The sequence below is a fragment of the Typha latifolia genome, chromosome 13 (genome assembly GCF_019914945.1).
Source record: "Typha latifolia isolate L0001 chromosome 13, TyphaL0001v2, whole genome shotgun sequence".
Lineage (NCBI taxonomy): Eukaryota > Viridiplantae > Streptophyta > Magnoliopsida > Poales > Typhaceae > Typha > Typha latifolia.
In genome coordinates this window covers 1,632,719-1,660,207 of record NC_133098.1, presented here as the reverse complement: position 1 = coordinate 1,660,207, position 27,489 = coordinate 1,632,719, and the positions used below count along the sequence as shown (strand labels likewise).

Sequence of the window (27,489 nt, the reverse complement as noted above, 5' to 3'; positions counted from 1 at the left end):
TATTCCGTTGACCGAGTCGACAGCGAGGTCCTTCTCCATCTAGCCAAGCCAACTTGGAGTGTTTACAGTCCAAGCCTTGGCTCGTTTACTCCAACAATAATTGCCTTAATGTGGCTCGCTCAAAATAGTGGTATTATTATATGCTTCACTGACGTATCCTCTCGTAAGTTATGTTACCTGGATGTATGCGTTTTTATAGATGTACCATGGCAACTCGAATTGAGCATACTACTACGCACTCATGCTTAGGCTCAACGGAGGAGTCCAATACTCGTCACCTTAGTTCCTCAACTTTGGAAGATGGACAATTGATTTCTGAGTACATCAAACACAAATGGTGGTAATTACGTTTAATGCAAGCCTATCGTTCCTGCAAATGATGCATAATAACATGTTTAGAGCTGCTGTAAGGAATATCAAAGCGGCACTAAAGCAATATATTATCACCTAGACAGTGCTAGTAATAAATATATTGCCAAAACAGAAGCACTAGCAAAGACCAGATGTTTTCATTCTGTAACTTTAATTTCGATCCAAGAAGGAAATAAAGCCCTATAAAATACTAGTCCCTTTTGGGTTCTGTAGATTAACCCCCAACAAGTCATCGCAGCTACTGCATGATGTACTTTGCCACCCCAGGGAAAACATGAAGCTCGAGATAAATAGGGCTTACAAATCAATAAAAGAATAAGCAGAAAACAGCAAAATTTCAACAAGAAGAAATTTACATAATTTACAAAGCTGTTATTGAGCAAGCTTTCGCCACAAAGAGCCTTTGGGTGCTGCGAGACATTTCACTTTTCCAAAGAGGAAGCCTGCCTTTTGAGGATTGCCATCCACGAGAGAATTCTCATATATTTCTTTGCATTCTTGTACCACCTAAACAAAGAGAGATAAGGCCAGTGAGACAAATCGTACAATCTTCCAAATTGTATATAGAATAGCTGTTCATCTTCTTACATGTACATTCTTCATCAGTTATTGTCAGTAATTACTTCTAGTCCACAGTTTTTTTGCACTATTCTTCTCCAAAATAAAATTGCATGCCTTTAGACTCATCTTTCCTATTCTAATATAATTTCAGAAGCTCTGCCCTAGATTGATAAACATAACTAGGATGTACGCAAAATCAGACACCTACATATATCATATTCGGTATACCTAATGCCTGAATAACTAGGAGTACAACAATTTTAGCAGAAAAATGAAGGAATTTTGATAGGAAAAAACCAAGTATTTCCTGATCATCAGATAACGGTATATACATTCTTACCCTGTGCAAGTGGATGAGGCTCCTGCCTATGCAAGATCTGGGAAGGGAAGATATATAGACTTACCCTCATTTTTAAAGAGATTTTTTTTCCCTAGAACTCATGATCTTTTGGATACAAGGTGCAAGTCATATTGACACACCAAGTAATGTCCTCACTTCAATACCACGAAGGAGTTTGAAATATTAATAGTCTAATAACTATTGCATGTCTAATAGTAAGTGATAACAGTCATTACCTCCTTAGCTTCTTTTCGTGGTATACCCTCACGCAGCGCCACAAGCTTTTCAACAACCTCAGGCTGCAAGATATATATATACATATGTGTCAAGGTGCAGTAACACTGAAGAAATCTCCATTGATGGGTAAAGGATGATGTATCAATAATAGATGAGGATCCAGCTTTTTCTTTGATTGAAATACTACCTTCGATGTCTAACAAAGTAATAATAGAAGAACAGAAGATAATCCAAAACAAGAAAAGAAGTTTAGTGTCATGAAGATAATTACTGGGCAATCTGGTTGATGTTCAAGAATATTCGTGTAGATGAGGGTGAAGCTGTCCAGGCTCTCAGCTGAAGCTAGCTCCCTTAGATCACCCAGAATCCTAACTCTGCTCTCAACTTTCTGTAATAGAAATTACAGAGCCATGGTATCAAGTAAGAAAAATATCAAACACACTGCAGTAGAAATTACAGGACAATACAACTAAGAGAAATGCCAAACCAGAACGTAATTACTTACTGTTACATTGATGAACTCACTGAAGAAATCCATGAGCACTTCTTCATCTAGCCTCATTCGCTCAATAGTTTCTTCTCTAATGTAGTTTCTCTACAGAGACATAAGAAATTATGAATCTAGAGTCCAATGCGCATTAAGACAGGCGGTCCTACTAAAGGCAAGTTCTACAAACCTGAATAAGGAGATGATCAACATAAACCACAATTGTTTCCTCTAGGCAAGCTTCAACGAATCTTCTGAATGATCTTTCCTCGATATAGCTAAAGAAACATAGAGCAAAACTTTAAAGCAGCTAACAAAAGGCAAGTGCCATATGATGTCTAGCTACATATCAACTTCATGAGTAGTAAGTTGCCAAAAGCAATTAAAGAATTTTGAAGCACAAACATAAACTCATCTCGTTCAATGTCAAAATTTTCACCAAAGAATTGGAACTACTTCCCTGTGGACAAAATGGGATAATGGTAACATTAAAACAAAGGGAACAGGGAATCACATAAAACCTTCAACATTGAATACACAGAACAAGGACACTGAAATTCAGTAGATGCTTGTTTGTTGACAATCATGTATTACTATTTTCCAACATGGAGTTGCACCTGCTTGAGGCTTCAAGAAATCTATTCATGCTTGTAAATCATCACTCGATCACCAATAATGGTTGATATTTCAAACTCCTACTCAATAACTGCTTAATATACCTAATAAGCCCAAAAAAATATCTGCAACATATCCAACCATATCTCTGCCCTATCCAAAAATTAAAATGAATTATTTTAAATACAGATACTCCGAAAATGTATCGGATAAGTATTTAAATCATATCTGATTTGTATCCATATCAGATGCTTAGTGGATATGAATGCTCCACCCTTTTTCTTGTGAAGATTAAGCTTTATTTCTCCCAGAAAGGGTCAAGGCGTCAGTACAAAGGAGGTTCCGTAACTTGAGGGGGGGGGGGGGGTTAAAATCAACCGACCCCAATAAAATTGGCCTCGAAACAGCCTTACCCATTTGGCAGGCCAGTCAGCCACCCAATTCCCTTCTCCCCGAGAATGCAAAACATGACAGTTTACAAAAGAGCCAAATAACACCTTACACTCAACAACGAATCCCTTAATCCTCCAAGGGCATCGAACCTCGTCCTTCATAATACAGACTAACTCGAGTGAGCCGGTCTCCACCTCAACCCTATTATGACCCATTGCAATCAAGAGGCCTAGTTTGAGAGTACAAGTATGATGCAAACCGGGTCAGATTGGATCACATCAAAGGGAGATCCTATCAATGAATTTAGTCTAATTATCTTATTTGGTTATTTGGTTTACTTAGAGTCTTAGTAGGTTAGGATTTTATTTAATTAGCTAAATTCAGCTCTGCGCAGTTTCGGAAAAATATTCGTAGAATATTCTACGCATATCCAAATAATATCAAACCGGTTGTATAAGGTCCAACCTCTAGATCTACAACTTTGATATTCACGACTTCTCCAGATTCGGAATCTATCTGCGACGAAACAATCTGAGAAGATAAATAAAGATTGGTTTAGTTGATTTGTTAGGATTTTAACTTAATTGTTGATTTGTTAGGATTTGTTTGGAGTTGTTTAACTTAGTTGAAGAGTTCTTAGGGTGATCCTCTATAAATATGTGGAGGAAACCCTAATTGATGTAGAAGAATGCTAATGGATTATTAATTTCTTGCCTCCTATCTTCTCTTTAGACTCTCTCCCTCCTCCCTCTTCACCATCCTTCCACTTCTACCGTTGGCAAGGTTTTTCCTAACTTCTAATCTCCCTCGACTGTCGAGCCACTCCTCTTCTTTGGGATCTCAACAACTTCGTTCCCTTCGTCTATATCTCTTAATCACATCCACCATCCACCTCCATCTCCATACCCATCCATAACCCTAATATCCACTCCACCCGTCACCACCACCATCACACACGTTACTCCATGTTTTAGTCTCAGTTGCAGTTCGAATCTACGAAGGGCGTAAATACAAAAGTTGTAGATCAGGAAGTTACAGATCTAATCCACTTAGTTTCGTAATTTTCTGACTATCGGAGAATATTTGGCGAACCGGGTCAAATCGGATCACATCAAAGTGTCCGCCATCAGCAAGGACCCGCTGCCCGTTGGCTCCCACGCGGCCGTTAGCAAGGACCTGTCAATTGCTCTAAGCACAGCTCCGACTCCTCCGTGTTGATCTCCTTCAGAGTAGGCGCCATCAACATTGACCTTTACCTAGCTAAAAGTAAGGTCAACCTATCGAATACCTTGAGACCTCTTTGGTATGCTCCCCATGCTCCTTTGCTTCGCATAATCCTTCGCTAGTTGCACCGCATGCCGGACTACTGCTCTCAGGTGATTTTCGGCACCTCTGAACACCTTGGCTTACATTGTTTCCATAGCATACACAAGGTAGACGCCATGAGTGCCAACCAATCCTCATTCTTGTTGGGGTCTTCGTTCCATACCGTGGTGATTTTCGGCACCTCTGAACACCTTGGCTTACATTGTTTCCATAGCATACACAAGGTAGACGCCATGAGTGCCAACCAATCCTCATTCTTGCTGGGGTCTTCGTTCCATACCGTGGTGATCCAATTTAGGGATGGCTTGCACGACCAATCCGCACCCCAAGCTGGCTAGAAGTCATTTGCTTCCAGATCTCCTCCATGTATCTGCATGTAAAAAACAGATACTCGATGATTTCCCTATGTATGCCGCGAAGGGCACAGTTCTTGTCCGGACTAACCTGGATGACATATAGATGATCCATAGTTGGGAGTCTACCTCATTGGCGAATAGTCTCACCCTCAACACCACCGACAGCCTCCACAAGATCTTCCACCCCTCCCACCAGTCTTGGCTAGTTTGTTAGAGTAAGGCATATATGGATTTGACTTTTGACTTCCCAGCCCTATCCTGCCATTAGATCCAGTTGTCCAAACAGGCCACCGTTGTCAGTTCAGTGACATTGATTTCAAATGCCAGCTGCAGCCTAGCATCATTAACGAGTCTTTCTGTCTATCCCGAGACCCGAGAGCCCTTTACTAGCTCATTGACCTTAAGAGTATTAACCAGCAGCTTAGGGTGAATATTCCGCAAACTGGCGTTCCATGGCACCAATAAGAGCCACGGCTCTGTGGCCGCCAGCGTCGTTCTCCCATCCCTTACCAGTTTGCGATACCCTGCCCTGATGGAGATTATTGTGGAGATTAGAGCTCTCCACAACCAAGATGCCTTCACCGAAAGCCGAGTTTTCGTGGGTTGAGTTCGCCATATTTGGCTCGCATGATCTTCACCCATGGGCAATCCGCCCAGTTTAAAACTTTGAACACAAACTTCCTAAGGAGCACAGTCCTCGTTGTCTTTAATTTCCAAATGGCTAGGCCGCTCTCCACCTTAGAGGTGTACCCAATTTACCAGGTGAAATCCTCAGCTAGCCCCGTTTTGCCAAAAGAAAGCATGAGCTTTCTTATTGATATCTTCTAGCATGGTGTCTGGTAGCCAAGTGCACCCTAGCCAGTATGAGGGGATGGCCATGATAATAACATTAATTAGAGTGAGTTTCTTAGCTCGAGAGCACCCCACGCTTCCAGCAGCCGAGTTTCTTGCCCACTCGTTCATGCACGCAAATTGGTGAACGGCATGCACGCAGGCTGCAACCCTAGCCAATTGCAAACTAAGGCCTTATCAGCTTCTTTGATCCACCGGTGGAGAAAAAGCTCTGATTTTTCTAGGTTAACCTAACATACTCATCCAAAATTTCGAGAATACTCCTCGGATTCTCCTCCGTTGCCTGTGCAAATGATCTGGAGATCATCTGCGTACAGCAAATGAGTTCGTTGAGACTCCCTTACTCTGAAGCCTATCAACTAGCCTTCATCCTCCCTCTCGTTGAGCGGGCTAGAGAGATTTTGTAAGACAAGGATAAGGATATATGGGGGTCGTGGGTCTCGTTGCCTGAGCCTACAAGAAGGCTTTAGCCACGACGATGGCGAACCGTTCAGATGAGGAAAGAAAACATTGGGGAGATGATGCATATTCTGACCTACACGCACCATCTAACCAGAAATCTCGTCCTTGTCAGCGTGTTAATCACAGCTTCCCAACTCACTCGATTGTAAGCCTTCTCCATGTCCAACTTGAGCATCATCACCGATGGAGCACCCTTGTTGTTGGCCATTGAATGCGCCACCTCCTAGGTCACAAACATGTTATTAGCTATTGCCCGTCCGGCCACGAAAATCGCATGTTTCGATCCACCAAAATTTTTGCAATGATCTTGTAGCTGACGTTGCATAGGGAATTTGGTCGAAAATCTTTCACCAGAGTAGGACAGTCCTTCAAAATGAGAGTGATAAATGTCTTCCCCCACTGTTGCAGCACAGTCGCACAAGAGAAAAAATTGCTCACGGTCGAGCACAGTCTATCCCCGATCACCTCCTATAACTTGATGTAGATCTCCACTTGGATGTCGTCGGGCCTCGACGCCTTGCCGCGAGGAAGGCCTCGCAATGCCCTCTTGATCTCCTCATTCGAGATAGGCTTTATCAGTTGCTCTGCCTCCGCTAACGAGATCCTAGGAAACTATGGTCAACTAGAATCATCCTCCTCTTTGGCTGTCGACTAGCCCTAAAGGTGGCAGTAGGAGGCTTTGAAGGCCTCCTCCACTTCCTTTTTACTGTTAACCCACCTCCCATCCTCTTGGAAGATGCCTAAGATACGGTTCCGATGATGTCACATCGAGGCCGTTAGGTGAAAAAACTTTGAATTTTTATCCACATCCTAAATCCACTTGAATCAGACTCTCCGAAACCACCTGATGTTAATCTACCTACTGAGGGCAGCTTTGAGGTTGTAGAGCCTACACAAATGCGCAAGGCCGAGGCCGTCGACCTTTTCCTAGGCTTTGAGTTCTTGACGAACCTCCACCAGTTTGGCCTCAACATCGCCCGCAATGTCCGACTCCATTACCGCATTGTATGATGCAACGTGCAAACCTTGTGCATGAAGATCTGCATGCGGTTTCCTCTCCCGCATGAGGCTCATACATCCCTCACGATTTTCTCACTATCTTCATAGTCGACCCAATATAGCTCATACCTAAAAGGTCTGGCTATAGGCAAGCTTGACATGGGAATGCAAACAGGAAGGGCGCATGATCTGTGATCCGAGGCTGATGGATCAAGAGGAACGACTTTGCCGAAATGGTGCAACCCCAGCCACCCTGTGTTAGCCAATACCCGGTTCAACCGCACCCAAATGCGTCAACTATCACACTAGTTATTACACGACGTGTAGGGCAGACCCTTAAAGCCTAAATCACATAGCCCAGTGGCCTGGACGAAGTCTGCGAAGGCTTTCACCTTCAGCTCAAGCTCCACAGTGCCATTACTCCTCTTCTCATGAGTGCTCATATAAGCTTTAAAATCTCCCGCCACCACCCACGAACTGTCGATAGCTACAAGCAGGAGTTCCACCCACAGGCTTTGTTGCTCTGCCACGTAACCACCACGTATCTCCTATCAACAGGGTGATCACAAAAGGAGCTGCATACCGAGACAACGCAACTACATCGACCCATCCTAGCTTCATCTTCCATTGAAGGATGATGTCGCCCGATGTGCCGACAACCAAGACTGCAAACCAAGACCAACACCTCCCCAAAGCTTTAGCCACTGTTCCAGCTTTATCTTTGCCGACAACCGGGACCGCAAATCAAGACCAACACCTCCCCAAAGCTTTAGCCACTATTCCATCTTTATCCCAATCAGCATGGGTCTCCAATAGCACCGAGATCTCCATCTGATGTTCCCGGTTTAGTTCTCTACATCTGTCAAGGACTTTCTTCTTCATCACACCCATACAATTCTCAAATAGGGTCCTATTCATTGGGAAACCTTCTAGATATGGGGAGCCCTCCCTTCAGTTCACCCTTCCTCGTTTGGAGGGTGACAGTACCGGGCCATCTGTGGCCACATCATTGGAGCCTTCGACCTCTGCCCTCTGCTTCTCCTTGAGTAGCAACGCTCAGATCTATTGGGACTAGCCGCATGTTGGCCTCATCCATTTCCATGTCGTGCACACCCCCTTCCCACAAACGTGTAAGCAGGGCTTGTCTGACAGCCCTCACAGCCTCGTCGTGCTTCAGGGACGGTTTGGGTGTCTTTCAAATGAGTCAAACTAGTTCTTTTTGCCACCAGTCCATCTTGAAAGATTTCAGTCGGGTATGGTTTGCCTATCCTAACTTTTGAATCCGACTTTTTGATTGTCCTGACATACGACGAGCACACACCCCCTAGCATCCGGATCCCAGCCTAATGGCGATCCCATTAATGGTTGCCATGCCTTTGAGAGAAGGACCTACTTCGAAGTGTTGTTCAATAGCTCTGTCTAGTCCATTAGCCATGCTCATTAAATGGCCCCTTGATGTGTCAAGAGAAGGGAGGTGATCAACTTCAAGTGGGTCAATCACTGCCTCTCCCACTTTAGCCTTCCCCTTATCATGCGCCCCCTCTGGAATGTGGGCCCCATGTGCATGGCTATTTTGCTCATCCAAAGTATGTAGCGTACTGCCATGGCTTCTTGTACCGCCATGCACCTTACCGCGCCCACATTAGAGCACCCGTGCTTCCAAGTTAGAAACATAAAGTATACAAATAAGGCTGCAAGGATATTCACACAGCACAATATGCATCGTATTCTTTTGTATTCTTGACTAATTAATAATTATATAAATCAATGATGAGAAAATTGGAGGCAATCTAAATATCAAATACATGCAACATATGTGCTTATATTGTTGATCAATTATATGTCAATGGTGAGAGAAAGAAAAGGCAATTGAAAAATAAATTAAAAAACTAGCATAATAGATAGATAGATCTTCCATGGGCTTGGAATCATCGTAACCTCCTCTTCATAATTAGGAAATATCATCAAAGTAACGAGTTGACAATTCATATACTGATATTCACCAAGATGTTTTATATCAAAAGTATTGGGAGACAACAAAATGCCTTCGACAAATCAATATTGTATTTACTTAACTTGTTATTTGATATGATCTGAAACATGCATCATTTTATTCAGAACGGAGGCTTACATTTTGACATCCCCAAAATAATCACCAAATGTTGCAGTAAGATATTCAGTGACCAGTCCTTCACACCAATCTGGAAGCAGTGAGGGAAATCAGTGTTAAAGAGCACTAAAATTTTAAAAAAGTACGAGTCATTTTACAATATATAAACACTCAAGTTATCAATGGTATGAGGCCGAGATGCTCTACAGGATATGATGCCTCTTGATGCAGTTCTAGTAGCAAAGAATGAAAAGCAGCATGCACAAGGAATCAATGCTTTCCTAGTGACAAGTGGTGGGAATACCATTGATCTATTACTTGTATATGTTGCTCATGATATTCTTGAATATAAAATCAGTATTTAATTGCCCACAAGGTTTCCTGATATGAGGAGACTTGTTAAAGAAGAAAAGCCCCCACTCAGACACATATATCCCCAAACATATATATTTCCAGAAGCAAAAACCAGTTGTAAAGAGAAGGTAAAATATAGTAAACCTGTCTGATAAAGTTTGGCAATTAGCTCCTGAACACCCGGGTCTTCAAAAATAACATTGACAGTTTGAAGAACTACTTCCTGCAGTATTAAACAAATCCACTTGTAACTGTGAATCTCATTAGTGCTGAACACATACATGAACACAATAAACATCTGGAATTACCAGATGAAATGGATTCTTGTCGATGTCAAAATCCATTTCACATATTTTTCTCCAAATATCTTCTTAGGCATGATTGGTCCATTTGTATATGTAAGAAGTCACTACAACTCATGCCCAATTTTTACTACCCTCAATGTTTCGAAAGGTTGTGCTCAGGCAAAGTTTTGAAACTCAAAACTACCAATCAAATCTTGATGATAACAGAAAAAAGGAATTTAAGGGACGAACCTTGGCAACATCAAGAAAGCCTTTGCAAGTATCTTCAAAATTAACCTGCAAATTCACATAATCATATTGCAAAAGCTTCAGTATATTAAATATAGTAATAGTACATAGTAGACCAGGTTAGTATAGTAGTACTTGCAATTCTGTCCTTATATTTATGTTAAACCTTTGAAAAGAGATTTAACAATTAAGTGTGCTGTTGAATGCACCTCAGGATCTAAAAAACTAGGAGAGAAAATGTAAGAGTACTTTCTCTCTCCATCTTGAGATAAGCATTTTTCAATCTCGAGGCACTTCCGATAACTAGAAATTTGTTAAATCTCTTCCCACATATTTAATGTAAATCTTGAAGTCAGTATATCACATTAGGCAAATATACATAAGGCAGCGCCCAAGATAAATGATACTAATAAAGTGGTAAAGACCAGAAATATTCATAGTTACTCATAATAACCTGTTCAGCATAGTTTTGTGGAAGAGCCTCCATTGTGCTATTACTAAGCTCTGTTGAAAGCTCATAACAGCGCAGGTTGTTGTTGATCTGGTATCAAGCAATATCAACATAAATCCGTATGATTTATATTATCCAGGAAAATACAAAAGCTTTCCAAAATATAAAAGCTACAAACCATGGCACACAGGGCTTCCAAACCAACATCAGAAGCTGGTTCCTCAAGTCTCTGCCTTTCAGCTGCTTGAAAATCAAGCATCACCTAGTTGAGAAAAGTGATTAAAAAAAAAGATTAGTATGAAAGATTGCGGTAGCTGCAATTATCAGAGCATATGCTTGTGCACATGCCTCAAAAGTGTACTATGGAAAACTAATCCTTTCTAATATGATCCAGATAGCACCATTTGAGACCATCAATCATATTAAATTTTATGCAACAAATAGAATAATAACAAGCTTACCTGAATAATTGCAAGAGCAACGCGGTACAACATGACATCTGTGCTATTTTCCCTCACAATCTGCACTTGTTCTCCCAAAATTCTGAATAAATCCACAGCTGCAGGTGTATAAAGTCTACCATCATCTGTTTTCTTTGGTTGTTGTGTTTTATCAGCCTCCAAAATATTTGTGTACCATTTCTACATAAATCATAATTGAAATTACCACTTTCCTGAATATTTTTGAGAAACAATCTTAACAAATTAAGTAGACGCGAAGAGTACCTTGGTTGTTGCTTGCATTCGTTCAACATATGCATTCATTAGTGGATCCATTGCACCGCTTTCTGAACAAACTTGAGCTAAAGACTCATCAACACCTAGGCCAATCAAATTATCTTGATATTCAACAACCCAACCAGTTACCTACAAAAAGATATCACCCGTTAAGATTGTTGGAAAGAATACAAGGCCACTTATTCCCTGCTAATACACCAATGGAACCACATGCACAAATCAAGCAACATGATTGCTTCACCAAGTAGCAGAATGAGAAACTTAAGAGCACAAAAATCCTCTTACTGCTTAACTTACCTTTAGTATTTCTATATTTGTCAAAGTATTTGCTCTATCACTGAGAAGCCTCAGCATTTGGATGAATCTCTCAGTATAGAGATTAACCATGAGCTGGAAAATTTCATATCTGCAAAAGAGAACCATCAAGTACGTAAGAAAAACTAGAATATATGGCAACAAGTAATACGAGAGCATGGGCTTAAGTTTGAGGCTGTAGATGCAGCCTAACATATAAGTGTCGACAAGTATTGGAACAGTACACAGGAATCAGCATATCCCAGAGTTACAGAACTGCACTAATCAATGTTTGAAGTCATGTTGGAAACCGATATGGCGATATGCTTCACCCAAAACGTATTTGGTTTCACTGGCATGCAGTATGAAACTACCCCAGGAGCCAGCATTCTGCTGAAACAGACCAAATAACAATTTGTGTTTTTGGGCCTAAATACAACCTATACGGTAACCCAATTTAGCGAAGCTGGATTTGAACTACGGAAGACATGTTGCCAATGAATTTATAATCCAACACACTTATTGCTGAGTGCACAGAATTAGCTATAATGCCTTTGTCCTGTTTGTTCACTTTGGCCTGATAACAGTTTGTGCTCAGTGCCAACCTATACTGTTCAATTTAGCCATTGTTCAACTTCTATCTTTATCCAGTTTGTTATAATACCTTTGTTCTTTGTGTTATAATTAGTTCATAACACTTCCTAGGTCATCCCTCAACAATTTGAATGGCCAAATCGGTGCCATGGCCTACCCTTTTATATGGTAGTCCAGTTAACTAATCAAGACGGAGAAAAGTAAAAAAACAACCATGTCAAATCAATGAATCATGTTCAAGCCAAATTTTCAGAACTCATATAAGCTTGGAACAGCAGCAATACTTATACCTACTGCCTTATTATTAGTCAATAAATAACTATTACTGGAAGCAACAAAAGATAAGTCTAGAAGAAACATAAGCATTATGTGGTGAAGTACACCAATTACTTATAATTAGAGAGAATACACGAAGTCTGTAGAAAACCTCAAAACTGTGTCGTCAAATTTTTTGTTAGAATATCAGGGACATAATTAAAGGATAACACATCTAAAACATCCACGGATAATTTCTTTAAAAGAAGTGGGAGGAAACCTGCAATGTACCATTACATACCTAGGTGGAAAACAAGGAGCCACGTAGTCATATATATCAGCAAGCTCTTCACCAATCTATACCACAAAGTTAGAAAATTTTAATTATATAAGTAATTGGCATTAGCAGAAATAGGAATTTGATAAATAGAATAATGGTGTAATAATAACTTAAAACACATTAAAAGCAGAACTGCACCAATATATGAAAGAGCATAAACTATAAACTGTAGTGAACAATCTGTGCCTTGATGAATATGATATAACAAAGTAATAGATTAAGTTTGTAATTTTTCTATTAGCTGATAACATGAACAGGAAGAAAATTACTTATTATATGATCCCATTAGAGATATAACGGAAGCCTCCAACTTAAATTCTAAGGCCCTTCTAAGTGAATTAAGTTGGACGATCATGAACACGAGTAAATTGATAATAGTAGAGCATCAAAAGGAAATGTTAAATTATGCTTCTTTACCACACTGATTTTGTTGGTACTTATTAAGACTTCCAGCACATATTAGCATAAATTGCTTCGTTCATGAGAAACACTAAAAAAAATGTCATTGTCACGGAGGTCATGTATAGGGCTATATAATAGACCACATTTTGCAACTTGATGACAGAAGAGAAGCAGAAGAAGCTAGAATATTGAGTTAAATACAAGGATTCTAGTTTCGGCCGATCCCAGTGGGATCGGCCTGCAGCAGCAGCAGACTGCTGCTGCTGCAGGGTGCTGCAGCTGTCACAGAGAGAGAGAGAGAGAGAGAGAGAGAGAGAGAGAGAGAGAGAGAGAGAGAGAGAGAGAGAGAGAGAGATTAAAAAAAAAAGAGGGTGAGAGAGAGAGAGAAAAATGAAGAGAGAGGGAGGGAAAGGGAAAGATTAAAAAAAAAGAGTGAGAGAGAGAGAGAGAAAGAGAGAGAGAAAGATAGGAAAAAAAAGTATGGAAGAGAATAAATATTTCAAACTAACAGTTAGAAGGATAGGAAATAAGAGAGGGAGGAAGAGGGATTTTTATTTTTTAGGTTTTATATGTAAGTAATTATTATTTCTTATTTTCTTATAATTTTTTCTAAATTTTTAGAAATTTCTCAACATTTTTAATAATATTTAGAATTTTATTTAATTAAAATAGTCCGATCCGATACAAGCGGCCGATACGTATCGTCTTTCTGGACGGCCGATCTCGATCCCGATACCAATTTTTGGAACCTTGGTTAAATAGGCATGGCCATCATATATTTATTCGGCACTGCAACCAGTAATATAATGCCAGAAATTAATGCAGATTATCAACTACATACCGCCCTAGCTTCCTCTAAAGCAGCTTTCAAGTCCTCGAAAACAAGCTGAATGAGCAGAATAATAGTCAGTATGGATACAGTGACAAATAAAAGAAGAAAGATGTTAAGATCCCAAAATAGATTAAGTATTTACCTGGGTCAACAACTTGTTAAAACGCCCTTCAACAGATTTTCTTATGTACTCATAGCACTTGTCCTTGTAACCTTTTCCCTGACCCTTCGACTTTTCTTGATATGAATTTCTGGGGGATGGTGTTGACTTTCTTGTAGGCAGAAAAAGAATATCACTCAGTGATATACGGTACAAGATGTTGGGCCATTGTTTAAAAAGGAAAGGAGAACAAGCGAAAGGCAAGTAAAAAATTCCGCTAAGTGCTAACAAGTATCAACTCATAGTGAAATGTGAAATACTTAGAACATCAAGATCCTACAGGAAAAAATGTATATAACAAATACAAAACCATAGGAAAGCCAACAAGACTGTTTCCAATTTAAACAGAACAAGTCTACAACAATGAAAGAAACACAGTATTTTGGCAAAGAAGTGCTTGGTAACATAAATAAACTTACTAACCTTAAATTAATAAAGTAAAAAAGAATGTCAAGAACACTGAGATTAACAAGAATGCACCATTATCTGATTAACAACTACAACAAGCAAGAAAAATAAAGGAAACATGAAAATCACATAATTGTGATAGCATAGGCTGACATGAAGAGGATGTTTAGATGCAACTTCCTTATAGGACCCAATATTAAAATACACAGAACTTACTAGCAAAATACAGGAGAGAGTCATTTGTAATGTGTCCAACCTTAATACTTGCCATACCTCTAACATGGGCTAGTGGTTTTAAAAGATCAACTTCTTACATCACATAGTTAATAGTAATTTCCAAGCATAACAAGATCACATAGATAGTTAATAGTAATTTCCAAGCATAACAAGATTTTATTTCAATGGTAAAGGGCTTCACTTTATGTGGCATTTAATTTTACTGGCTGCTCCAAGCACCCCCTTGAGCAGGTTCAGTCAAAGAAACAGACACTCCAGTAACAGGGATAAGTCTTCCCTGGCCCCACATTGCGGGAACCTCATGCACTTCTCAGGCTTCATGGCTCATCATTTTTATGTCATGGACAAGGCCATGAGTCATGGTTATATGTGTTTACTTGTATCTACAACCAAGTACTTTGCAGTGGTTATGTGGCAATCAGAATAGCATCTCTCACAATGTTGAAACTGAAGCAGCAAAGGCAATTCAGGAAACCACATACTTGGCAGATCTGCGTGGATTTGGGATTGTTCCGATAGTACCCCCACCCTCAGCCTCAGCGGCCTCCTCAGCAAGTTGCTGATCTAGGATCTCTTGCATTTCAATTACCCTGGCATAAGAAACATAAACTTTTACAGAGCAACCAATTGGAGAAAAGAATACTGTAAGAAGATGGAATGCCACACTGTTAAGACACTAGAGTAGTACTATTATCAAGCAACCTGCAAGGCCAGAAGAGCCAAGTGGCATAAGAACCTCTTCATAAATCACAGAACATTTAATGCTTCTCGCACAAGTAAAATCCAATATTTGTTAATGTTGTTTGTTTGGATGTAAGTGTTTGCAAGCCAAGAGGAATTCCCAAGGCCAAACACGCCAAAACATCATAATAAAGAATCTAGTATCTAGAAGCCAATTTAACGGGAAAAACCAAGCAGCAAAAATACAAAAGTTTTTGCAAAGTGCTTGCTTCAGAAGATCTATATGGGATAAAAATATAAAATAAGGTCATTTATCAATATTCAGAAGTGCAGCTGCCCATCTAGAAAGAGTGAAAAATTGGAAAATATAGAAAACAAAGTAAAGATAGAGAAAGGAAAGTTAAACTCATAGTCACATACAACTGAGTTATGCGGAGCTTACAAAAACTCAAAATGAGCCCATTTAAATCACCAACAATAACATCAAAACATCAAGCATCACATCAATCCATCTCATATGATAATATTTCCTATGGCAAAGGTCCCAGCCCTATGATTCTCTCAACAAAAGTATTGTCTTCTAATGGCATTCTTTTAAAAAACTTCCACTAGGCACTTGTCTTATATAGAATATAGCTATGCTCTGTTTAGGTCTCATCTAGATGATCATCTTAGCATCTCGTATTATATTTTAACATGTTAGATTGATTCTGAATATCAAAATTATTGTACACGTTCATGAATTAGTGGATTCTAATATCTTACTATAGTTATTAATAAGAAAGCATTAGTATATTGTTTAGATAGTAGGTATTAGTTTTAACTTCTTCTCTAACAATCATTTCTTTTATTTGTTTATTTTTTAACCGTCTTAAATTCTGGGTGCCCACCTAGGTAGCCTAGCGCTTAGGCGCTACATGATTCTTTGTCCACCTGTCTACCGCATACATTAAGAACAAATAAAAGGACAAAATCAAAATAAAACTTACCTAAAGACATATAATTTAGGATCCCTTATTCAATCTAGGAACTAAGCAAGCTTAAGGCTAAAGTTTTTGGACTACTTAGAACTAACACAACAAACAAAGTGTAGCTATGCAAGATAAAGGATTCATTATTCAAGCTTGCCAGCAGCACTGGAACAAGTATGCATTTAAGGCTCTACACTCTCCAAGACATATTTGCATCAAAAAAACTTGTATGCAGGGGTATATATTTTCCAAGAGGCCACTTTTGCATTAAAAAACTAGTGCATTACCATATCTAGTGTTTACACATTCTTCCCAACTAAAACTAACTTTAGTTCAATGAGGGAAGAAGTTCTTTCTGAGATGCACTTCACTAGTATTGATTATGTAACAGCTAAATAAAAAAAAAAAACATGAAAAACTACTGCAGAAAACTGGGGTAAAGCAATTTACAACAGAAAATTCATGTAAATACAAGTACAGTTATAATGATTTGAGGATTATGTACAAGAATAAACTGAAATAAGAGTGACTCAGAACTGAGGTATGGATCCTGGTTAACTGTCAGATAAAAACAGATGGTTCCTTCTGGTAAATACTAAATAGCAATCTAATGATCTGATATTATGATGACCATCAAATAGATAATTGCTAGCGTCTATCAAAGAGGAAAAGGTTAATGACCTCTAACATATATAACCAACCGAAATAAGAGGAAAGATGGTAGTCAATATCATGGTATGGTTGCACATAAAGGAACAACAAAATAGATTCAAAGTTCAAATAAAGGAATCTAAAAAATTGTCAAAAACAATTAATACATTCAAAACCTAATAGCCTCAGTACACTGGAAATAATGCAGTACAGACATACCTTAAAGCTCGCACCAGCGTTTGTGGGCTGCAAAAACATTTTAAAAAATTACATATGAAATTGCATCTTAGGAGCATTTTCTTGAAATAGAAAGCAGGAATTAGCAAAGAAGTTTGCATCTCTTCTAAACTTAGAAGATCATCAGTAACAAACCATATATCTAATGACCGAATAATACTTCCATATGTTGAAGAATATAATTTGAGTAGAAATCTTTTCACAGCTCATTACTTCCTTCATGCATAAGCTACAAATATAGAATAATTATTTAACTGCAAATTCATATTCTATCACTAATCCGAACTTTACACTTGCTTTCTCTAAATCCTACTTGCTCCTCTTTGTCTCAATCCTTCATCTTCTCTGGTTTTCCTTCAAAACAAACCAAAAGAAGTGCCCTCTCAAATTAAGGAACCCCCATAAGACCTAAATCAGCCAGAATATCAGAAACCAAAATCTTTAGGCAAAGGAGTTCCACCACTTCAAGATATGCATCCTGCTTAAATCTTTTAAATGCCACCATCCAAGAGGCACCTTTTTAGTGAGAGTGTGAGACCATGGGCCCAAAGTACCAAATTTCCTTGTTACACTTAATGTATCTTATGTACAGTTCTCACTTATCACAATCCACCACAAAAGTTTGTCATATATCAAAATCTCAGCAAGATGCTCTTAGAGAATGTTAAATTATGTTCTCTCTTTCGGCTTCTCAATTGCCATTAACATTTCATTAGAAGCTATGGCTGGATAATTAGTAATTAGGTGGTATATGCGCTGTGACAGCCAACCTTATTATGACCTAATAACATTTCATTCTACCACCCCAGTACAAAGGGTCATCATATGTAGACCAACCTGATTTTATATGCACAAAGAATTTTATGTGAGAAAATGTATAAGCTTAAAGCATACCTAAACTGATTTGAAGTTGGAATTCAAGTGGAGTTAGATGGTCAACCAATGTCAAAAGGGTTTCCAAAAGAAAAAAAGGCCTTACACTTACATATCCTGCCTTCTATGCCTACAATCTCTTATATCATTGCATTAATAAAACCCTTCCTTTCTTCCTGGGCTTCTATTTCTTCTCTGTATATGTAGATTTTTGGTTCGTTCCATCTACCCATCATTAAAAATGGGTCTCATTAAGAACACAGGATAAAAGGTTTTCCTAGGATAAAAGGTTTTCCGATCCAACCGAATTTGAATATCCGGTCTCTGGACTCTGGAGAGCTCATAGAAAGCAGATCACAAATTACTTCGCCATTTACTGTGAAGGATATAAGATTTTCATCCATAAGTTCAATAATAGGTCATCTTAAAAAAATTCTGGCACCTGACTAGTATAAAGGATGTGATATACCATAAAGTGAGATATAAATGTTGCTAATGCCATTGAAGTTACTCCAATTTCGTATTCGAACTTTACAAATTAGATAGGGTGTAAAGTTGCAATAACACCACACATCAACACCATACATTTAAAAGGGAAAGGGAGGAAAATGAACAAAATTTGTAAAAGGACTTAACAGTTATTGAGTAAGGTACTTGTTGAAATGTTGAGTGTTACCGAAGTGTGAGCAAAATTGCGATAACAAATATAGTACCTTTCTTTAGCGAGTTTAAAATAGTTGGAAACATGATCCCATAATGTTTTTTCAAATGTTTCCCATGTTCGATCTACATCTTCAAAGTATTCCCTGAGAACAATAACACAAAAAATGTCAGACATCAGAAAAAAGCCAGCAGAGTTGAACCATTCATATTCCTAGTCCTTAATTAGTCGAGCAAAGATGGCATAATATATAGGCACGTCATAGAGAAGTCTGAAATAAAAAATTCATTTTAATTTGTCCCAAATAAGAGTATGACATATCAACCTTAGTCGGCCTACTTCTTCCTTGTGAGAACCAGCAGCTGCTAATGCAAAACGCCTCTTACCATCCAATGCTGTTAGTTTCTAACTCCAGGACAAATAAAACAAAGGATTTACTATTAATTAAAATCCATGTAAATGACTGTGGTAGGGCATCTAATCGTCAACTATTAAAATCAATATAACTATAATTGTACCTCATAAGTGTGAATCAATTCCTTGTCATCACTTAACGAATCACGTGCTGCAGATGCTTCAACAGAAATGGACATCATTCCTCCCACATCCTATCAGGCCAAATGTTTCAAAATGTCAAAGTAAGAAACAAGCATCCAAGAGAGAAGGCCCAATAAAAATAAAAGAGCAATCTATCCATGGCACTTTAGATTATGAAAAAAATAAATAACAATGGAAATAATATCTTTGATGTCTGTATTAATGAACCAGATAACCCAGTTATATTACAACAGTGACTAAAATTATGTGAACCAAGTACAAAATAAGATAGCATGAGAGAAAATGGTCATGAAACCTTTAAAGTGGTGTTCAAGTTGTTCCTCGTATTGCTAAGAAGTTTTATCTTGTCATGGTTCTCAATCAGCGTTTGACATTCTTGGCACAACCTGTTATATCATAGTATCAAAATCTGACATGTGTAAAACGATGGCGGCATTACCTTGAATTAAAACAACAAATCCAAGTAATTATAAATCACTCTTCATGTTTGATATATAATAGAGATCTTAAAAAAATAAACAGAGAGCGGAGCATACTTTTCAATGGATACAAAATTGCTACGCAGATTGTTAATTGTTTTCTGCGACAACGCAAGCGCATCTATGCCAGCACGAGCTTGCTCAACCTGTAGAAAATATCAAATTCCACAAGAACAATTTACAAATCCAGAAAGAAAAGAGCAAATAATTGGCATGCTATAAATGAAGGAAAAAGTATCCTTACATTCGCAGATTGCAAATGGAATTAGAATAAGCGTTTGATTAAAGAAAAATGAGCTATCACTTTTTTATGAAAGAGATAATATACCTGTTCAGCGACCATTGTGCTGAGTTGTGCATCATTTGTCTGGAACCACAATAAAATAACATATTCAGTGCATCTTAGTAAAAACAAAATCCTTAATATCCAAATTCTAAGCATACCAGTAAAATGTCACAAGAACTTCAGAACTGAAAGTAACTAAGACAACTATTAGAAGATTAAAATAAACTACAGCACTTCAAAGTATTGATGTATTCATCAAGGGTTGTGCTACTCATTGGCATGGTGCACATGTGCCAATTGGCCCGAGGCCCCGACCAATAATGTGTTCATATGTCACAAGCCATTGTATGGCAACATGAGAAAAAGGTTCTCAATTGGTCTTTTTCTGACTGTGCCGGGTAGTAACACAAATTGATCATCTCCATCGGGAAAGGGGCAGGTTTTTTTCCCTTTTCTATTTTCGGAAAGTGAAGTCCCCTCTCATTTGCAATAGTATTTTCCCAATTTATTCAACTTTGAGATAATTATCATACCTTTCTTATAAACTCAGAATTCATAGGAAGAAAGTAGGCAAAAAAAGGAAAGCAGATACAGTTCACTGCTTTCCCACCAAATGCTATACCCATGGTTGATCCGCACATCCCTATGCTACATGCGTGTTTACACTTTGATATCCCGCCCTATTTCTAACGTTGAGCAATAGGATATCTTGCATTAAAACATTACTTGCACTAACTGAAAACCTTCTTCTTGGAGCTGAATTGTAGGGTAAATTGAGATAACTGAAAATGATGATATGTTGCGTTGACATATCAACTAAATCAACCGAAACCCTTCTTCTTTAAGTAGAAGTACCCCCAATCTACACTCAGTTGTGCCCTAAACACACTTCTTTCTGGTTTCCTAGATTACAGACGCTCGACAAGATCGCGACAACCAAGGAATTGGATCATGCGTTCGATCTTGAGGGAATTCGGTACTCCATTCACAACAGACCGGTCCGAATCTTGATTGGGCACCATAAGGGAAAGGGGAAATCTCGGGGGGTTAAAGATTGGGCACCTGTTGACGAGAGAGGTAGTCGGACTTGATGGTGGAGATGGAGGCGAGGAGCTCCGGGAGCGGAAGAAGCTTCGCCACCTCGCGTACGGCGGCCTCCTTGGCTTCTATGCCCAGATCTTGCATCATCTCGAGATTCCGGAGCAGATCGAACACTCCGAGAGAGGAAGAGACACGGGGGAGGAGAGAAGAAGGAATGGAGGACGACGGTATTTAGATTTTACTTTTCTTCTCTATATGTCTCCTCGTCTTATTAGATTAGTAATTAGTAAATGAATGGAGGTCAATTTTGCAAATTCCAAATAAATTATTCTGACACGTAGACGAGAATATTTCCGGTAAAACTTGGAAATAATTTATAAAATAATGAAATAAAGTAAAATAGCATGCAACAATCAGCACTGTAACAATAACGAGCTAGAATATTTAAGTCTACCTTAATTTATTCAATAATATAAATAAAACACATAAAAAAAAAATTCCCCTAATATTATTATAACTAAGATTTTACAAACAAAGTGCTAGCACATGAGAATTAGGAGGATATTGGTTATGAATGTTAATTATATCATGTTAATTAGTGGGAATATAATTTTATCATATAAGATATCTTGGTCATTGTCAGACGTTACGAAGTAAAGAATATGATTATTATTTTGATCTGACATTTTGATACATATTATTCTGCCTCCATTATTGAAAAATTTCTCTTTTAAAAAATATATATATAGTTTTCATTAATCATGAATAGTATAGGCATTTTGGGCCGGACATCATAGCACTTGGCCTTTCACCTCTCTTAATATTAATGGGGCTAGTAAAGAGAGTGTTCATAGTAACATTTCCTCCATGCATGGCTGCAATTTAATACTAACGTAAGTTCTTTATTATGGCCTTATCTTTGTGTTGGCATTTGTTCAGGGATTGGAGATGGAGGGAAACTAAAGTTGGGTTATGTGAAGGTTGTTATGTTATATTTTTCCACTGTTTCTTATTAGGTTTATAATATATGTTTTATGTCCTCTTGAAGAGCTAAGCTTGGGTTAATTTCTCTATAGATAGGCTGTTTAGGGTTGAGGGATTCTGGTTGCAGCTGCAGGAGATGCTTCGTTGCCGGCGACGCCGGTCGGCCGGCCGGCCGGCCGGATACCCTCGAGGAATAATTCAAGATGTATAAATGTCGAAAACTATATTATGTTTGTGGCGTTAGCTACGGGTACCTTTGGCCCAGTTCTTAGAAGCAATAATAAATATGCATTTGTGATTAATTTCTCCGTAAAATACGTACTATATATTTCTAAGTACGTAATATGAGGTGGTGATCGATCGCCACTTGGCAACTCCATCTCCCCCAACTAAGCAACGTGGCTCCAGAATCCTCCACCTATCACACGTGGCATTAATATGTCCCACTTCATGACACGTCACGCATCACACGTGTCGTTCCTCTACTATCGCCCCGTCCCAAATATATATACCCTCGTGCGCCTTAAAATATCTAAGAATTGTTCTGAGAAGAAGAAATTAACGATGTCTTCTTTAATCCCGTGGGTTGGCGGCCAAGGTGCAATCGACCCTTTCGCCGCCGATCTGTGGGACCCCCTTGGCGGTAGCAGTTTGCTCTGGGAGACCGGCCGCCGCGGCGACGACACCTCCACCTTGGCGCGGACCAGCGTGGACTGGCGCGAGACCGAGACGGCCCATATCTTCACCGCGGAGCTCCCCGGCGAGTTTGCTCTCCCTTTCTTAAATTAGCGTCTTATATATTTTGCACCCAAGCCCCTAAAAGTTGTGTTAATTTGGGAAATTACGTACGCGTTTCGGGTGCGTCAGGTGTGAGGAAGGAGGAGGTGAAGGTGGAGGTGGAGGAGGGCAACGTGCTCCGTATCAGCGGCGAGCGGACCAAGGTGGAGGAGGACAAGGGGGACACGTGGCACCGCGTGGAGAGGCGGAGGGGGAGCTTCTCGAGGAGGTTTAGGCTGCCGGAGAACGCCAACATGGACGAGATCAAGGGCTCGCTCGACCACGGCGTGCTCACCGTCACCGTGCCCAAGAAGGAGACCGCGCGGTCGCGCAATGTCAAGTCCATCGACATCTCTTAAACTTTGGAGTAGAGTAGTAGTATGTTCATTATACGTTTATGTTAGTATATGAGTACGTATGCAGGAGGGTAGTACGTTATGAGTCTATGTATACATGTATGTGTAAAGTTGTGTTTAAACTGTAGTGGTGGAAAGGTGTAGTTAAATAACGAGTAATTAGATCTTTTGTGCTTCTATTTCGTTTATTCAATTATCAATTTACAAAATCCGCAGAGGGAGCAGACCTGTCATTATGACTGGACAAGTACTTAGAATGTTAAAATAATAAGTTAACAGAGGGATTAAAACCAAAAAAAGAAGCCGAAGGGATACACACTTAGGCCCTTATTCTTGAGTGAGAAGTTCTCCTGACCGTAGCCTTCTGAGTAAGAAGGCTCTCGATCTTCATCAATGCCTGGAAGAGAGTAGGATGAGTATTAGAATTCGGAAACACTTTCACTTGTACTTCATAAAAACATTTGTAGAAGGGAAGGGCATTACCTCGACGGCGATGGCGGTTGGTGTGAGGACAGCGACGTCGTCATGGCCCTGTTTACCCGCGAGATCTGCAATAATAAATGACGGCTGCCTAAGTATATACATTTAGGATTTGTTGAACAAAATGATAGGAAAGAGAGATCCAGAAATTCAAATGCTAGTGGAACATACCTTCAAGGCATACCCTCACGTCGGCGTTGGCATATGCATCGCCTCTTTGTTCGGCAAGTGCAGTGAGTCTTGCAAAGGCCTGAATCGCAGAAAGTTGCAGGTCATGAACACACAATAATGCGTAACATGCAAAAGAAATATTTTGTTTTTCAGCTGTAAGTTGTACATTGTTTTGGAGGTTTGGAGTGTTACTTAAAAGGGTTTGGAAGAGAACTTTGGAGGCAAAGTTATTAATGAACATTTGGTGGGTCTCTGCTTTGGCGGAGAAAAAAAAATTTATTTAAGAATCTTGTGAATCTACAAAGCTGAACAAGGTTGGATAAATCTATTTTACCTTTTTATAAGGATCACCAGATTCCTGATGCAAAAGAGGACGAGATGCAGTCCCCACTGCAGCAATCCGTCTTGCTAGAGCGTCCAAAGGAACATCTAACCAGACTGTTATCCCCTGTCTCATGTATCTCCTGATAATTTGGATTATTAGAGCCAGTTTATATACATTTAAGTAAGAGGAAAACGAATCATAGATGCAAAAGTAAATTACCAGTTGATTGGTCGGATCACGACACCGCCTCCAGTTGCAACAACTAGCCGGCGCATTGAAGACAAGTCTCTTAGCACCTCACTCTAGGACAAAGGAAAAGAAAGAGCAAATAAGCAATGCGAGAGTAAGCTGACTGATATGAGAAACCATGGCCCTAAAATTCACATTTGTACCACGAGATTTGCAATATAATACCTCATTTTCTCGGAAGAAAGCCTCACTGTGCACCTTGAAAATTTGAGCAACCGATGGCATGCCAACAGCCTGCTCAACCAATTTGTCACTGGAAGAGGAAACACACCATAGTATATTATTGGATATTCTTTGAACGAGTTACAGAGAATAGCATTTCCATGACAATTCTACTATTTTTTTCATATATTATTGAACAAGCACTACACAAACCTGTCAAAGAAAGAATAACCCAAAACCTCTGCTAATATCTTTGCCACTGTACTCTTGCCTGAGCCCATCATTCCTGCATATATTAACCGAAATTACGTTAGCAAACATTAGATATGCAATCTTGTGTTGAAAAGTTGATTTAAGGTTTAATGGAACTTACCAACTAGATATATGCACCGCCCATTCAAGTGGAAGAGAACATCTTCTGACTTCCTCTGCAGTTACACAAACAATCTTTAGATCAGTGGTGCAAAGGAGCTAATATGGTATCATATATATATCCTTCCAGATCACAATGCAGTAAAAATTTCAGCTAGCAGAATCAGAGCCTGACCTTTAATGTGAGGGCTTCATCAACTGAGTTATGAAAGATCTCTGTACCTACATGCCATAGAAAAATACAGATAGATTAATTTGAAAGAATAGTGAAGATTTTCCATGAATTAATCAATCATTGTGTACCAGATAGTACATCAATAACATGGCAGTTAAAGCATGTCGAGTTGCTCTACAGTCGAACTACTCAACTAGAAAAGCAAGTCTCAAACAATCAAAAGTTCCCAAAGATAAAATATGCATTAAAAAGCAAATCAGACACCCACACCCACAAGCAACCAACCCAGTAAACAAGAAAACCAGAAAACAATTCTGAAGTCTATCTCAATTAATAGGGATCTCAACCCTATAAAATTAAAAGCTTCGTATCCAGCCAGCAAATCAATAGCATCAGCCATAAACAAAAACAATAATAATAAATGTCATAAAGGCATTCCCTACCAAAAATTAGAATGAGTTATCAGACAGGGTTGACGTTAACCAATATGTGCGAAATAACTATGCAGATGTAGAAAAGAAAAAAGAAACCACTAGATTGTAATTACGCCGTATCATAGGTGTAAAACTTCCTATTTAGCATATACTGCAATTGGAAAAATATATCAGCAATCTACAATTGAAATTCCTTTAGCACCAAAGAATAAATCTTTTAGAGACTGAAGACATGAAAAAAGATATTCCACAGCATTCTCTTGCTATGATGATAAATAGAACTACTACATACTAACTTTATGTTGAATAACCATGTGAAGTTTTCCCTAACCATAACCAAAGATACAAAAGAACATGAACCTAAACCATGCATGTACACAAGGGGATCACTCTAAATTTCCTACAAACAACCGCCAAAAAGCGCACGCCTTTTCAAGATATTGAAACTTAACTTTGTTAATAGAATGAAAAAAAGAGACTCTTCACTATAATCTCTAAGTAAAATCAGAGATTTATTCACCAATGATGATTCAATCAAAAAGAAAAGAAAAATACCTGCGGAATTCTTGTAACAGCAAGAAATCTTAGTCTCGAGGTTCCCGGATCGAATCAAACCCCGGCTCCGCCGCGAATCTCCCAATCTAATCTTCTGAAACCTCTTCTCCTCCAACAAACCATTCTGAAACCTACACAGACCGATCTCCCTCCTCCCTCCCTTCTCCGACCCGATCCAAGAGCACGATTGCAAGCCGAAAGCGGCAGTGGCAGCCTCCATCACTCAATCAATCCACAGACCGAAACACACCAAATAGATAGATAGATAGAGAGAGAGAGAGAGAGAGAGAGAGAGCGAGGCTTCTCGAAACCCTGAGATAGCTGGAGATGATAAGCGAAGGCGAATGGCGGATCCCGGCGAAACCCTAGAGGCGCACGATTGCCGGGAATGGTATGCCGAGAGCGGCGAGGGTTCGGGTTAAATGTATAGGCCTCTCGCCGAGAAAGACGCATTCGAGTAGCTGCGTTCTAAGCCGTAAAACTACATAACTACCCCTGCGCAAAATTCTACTCCTCATCTATTCTTTGTAATTATCCGGAATCGTTTGAGGTATTTTGGTCAAAATGATTTCGTGTTTGGTGGCTCTGGTGGATGATTCAGATGAGACCCCAACCACCACTCCCATGCCACGTCGGATTAGAGGGGGGGTTTGGTGAAGACGAGTATTTCAATTTTATTTTTATTTTTATTTTAAAAAAGAAAGACAGATTCAAATTCAATGGAAATTTTCAATAACACCCTGCCTTTTGATCATCTTTTAATAAACACCTCCTTCTAAAGATTTTATAATATGACATTTTTCTCCTCTATAATTTTTATACCACACTCTGAGTTAATTACATCAGCCATTCTCAAATGAAATAGTATTAACTAATAAATATTTTGTTAGAATATTAAAAGTGATCACTGACATACATAAATTATCCTGGATTAGATATGAGGTTTTTGATTTGATGATATAGGCTAAAATTTTCAAGGGTACTTTAGTAATTTAATTAGCAAAGTTATATAAATTCTACACTAAGATTAATAGTAGGTAGTCAAAGTAACAATAAATTGTTATATAAAAATTATACAAAAAAAGAAGTCTGGTTATAAAAATCCTCAAAAATATAGGTGCTGACCAAAAATTAAAAAAAAAGATAGGGTGTTATTTGATCATTTCCTAGAACGAAGGAATCATAGTTATTGGCTTATTTGGGTCAAAGAAGGGTTGGTGAAGACTTTGAGACTGGAAAACTTTGTCAACTGATTGGTCTTTCATCTGTTGGAGTTGTGAGTTTTTGACCAATTAGATATCTTT

At 38.9% G+C, this 27,489-nt stretch overlaps 3 protein-coding genes across 3 annotated transcripts; 1 reads left to right on the top strand and 2 right to left on the bottom strand.

Moving 5' to 3' along the window:
- Positions 1–490: 490 nt before the first annotated feature.
- LOC140799722 (exocyst complex component SEC6) lies at positions 491–21,385 on the bottom strand. Its single transcript, XM_073154164.1, has 25 exons — positions 21,167–21,385; positions 20,147–20,185; positions 19,876–19,964; positions 19,635–19,725; positions 19,300–19,389; positions 19,107–19,186; positions 18,834–18,926; positions 17,230–17,256; positions 15,190–15,297; positions 14,045–14,174; positions 13,912–13,956; positions 12,630–12,685; positions 11,483–11,591; positions 11,174–11,314; positions 10,910–11,089; positions 10,627–10,710; positions 10,452–10,538; positions 10,001–10,045; positions 9,609–9,687; positions 9,132–9,201; positions 2,188–2,275; positions 2,016–2,105; positions 1,782–1,898; positions 1,510–1,572; positions 491–879 (listed from the first exon to the last, which is right to left on the bottom strand). The coding sequence occupies exons 1-25, from the start codon at positions 21,290–21,292 to the stop codon at positions 745–747; spliced, it is 2,262 nt and encodes a 753-aa protein (XP_073010265.1). The 5' UTR covers positions 21,293–21,385; the 3' UTR covers positions 491–744.
- Positions 21,386–22,669: 1,284 nt separating this feature from the next.
- On the top strand, positions 22,670–23,439 carry LOC140800421 (16.9 kDa class I heat shock protein 1-like). The gene is made up of 2 exons (XM_073155206.1): positions 22,670–22,889; positions 22,997–23,439. Exons 1-2 carry the CDS (start codon positions 22,694–22,696, stop codon positions 23,263–23,265), a joined length of 465 nt encoding a protein of 154 aa, XP_073011307.1. The 5' UTR covers positions 22,670–22,693; the 3' UTR covers positions 23,266–23,439.
- LOC140800420 (shikimate kinase 3, chloroplastic-like) lies at positions 23,429–26,686 on the bottom strand. Its single transcript, XM_073155205.1, has 10 exons — positions 26,186–26,686; positions 25,197–25,243; positions 25,023–25,077; positions 24,863–24,935; positions 24,653–24,740; positions 24,458–24,540; positions 24,248–24,377; positions 23,914–23,992; positions 23,746–23,810; positions 23,429–23,659 (listed from the first exon to the last, which is right to left on the bottom strand). Exons 1-10 carry the CDS (start codon positions 26,403–26,405, stop codon positions 23,582–23,584), a joined length of 918 nt encoding a protein of 305 aa, XP_073011306.1. The 5' UTR covers positions 26,406–26,686; the 3' UTR covers positions 23,429–23,581.
- Between the last annotated feature and the right edge of the window lie 803 nt (positions 26,687–27,489).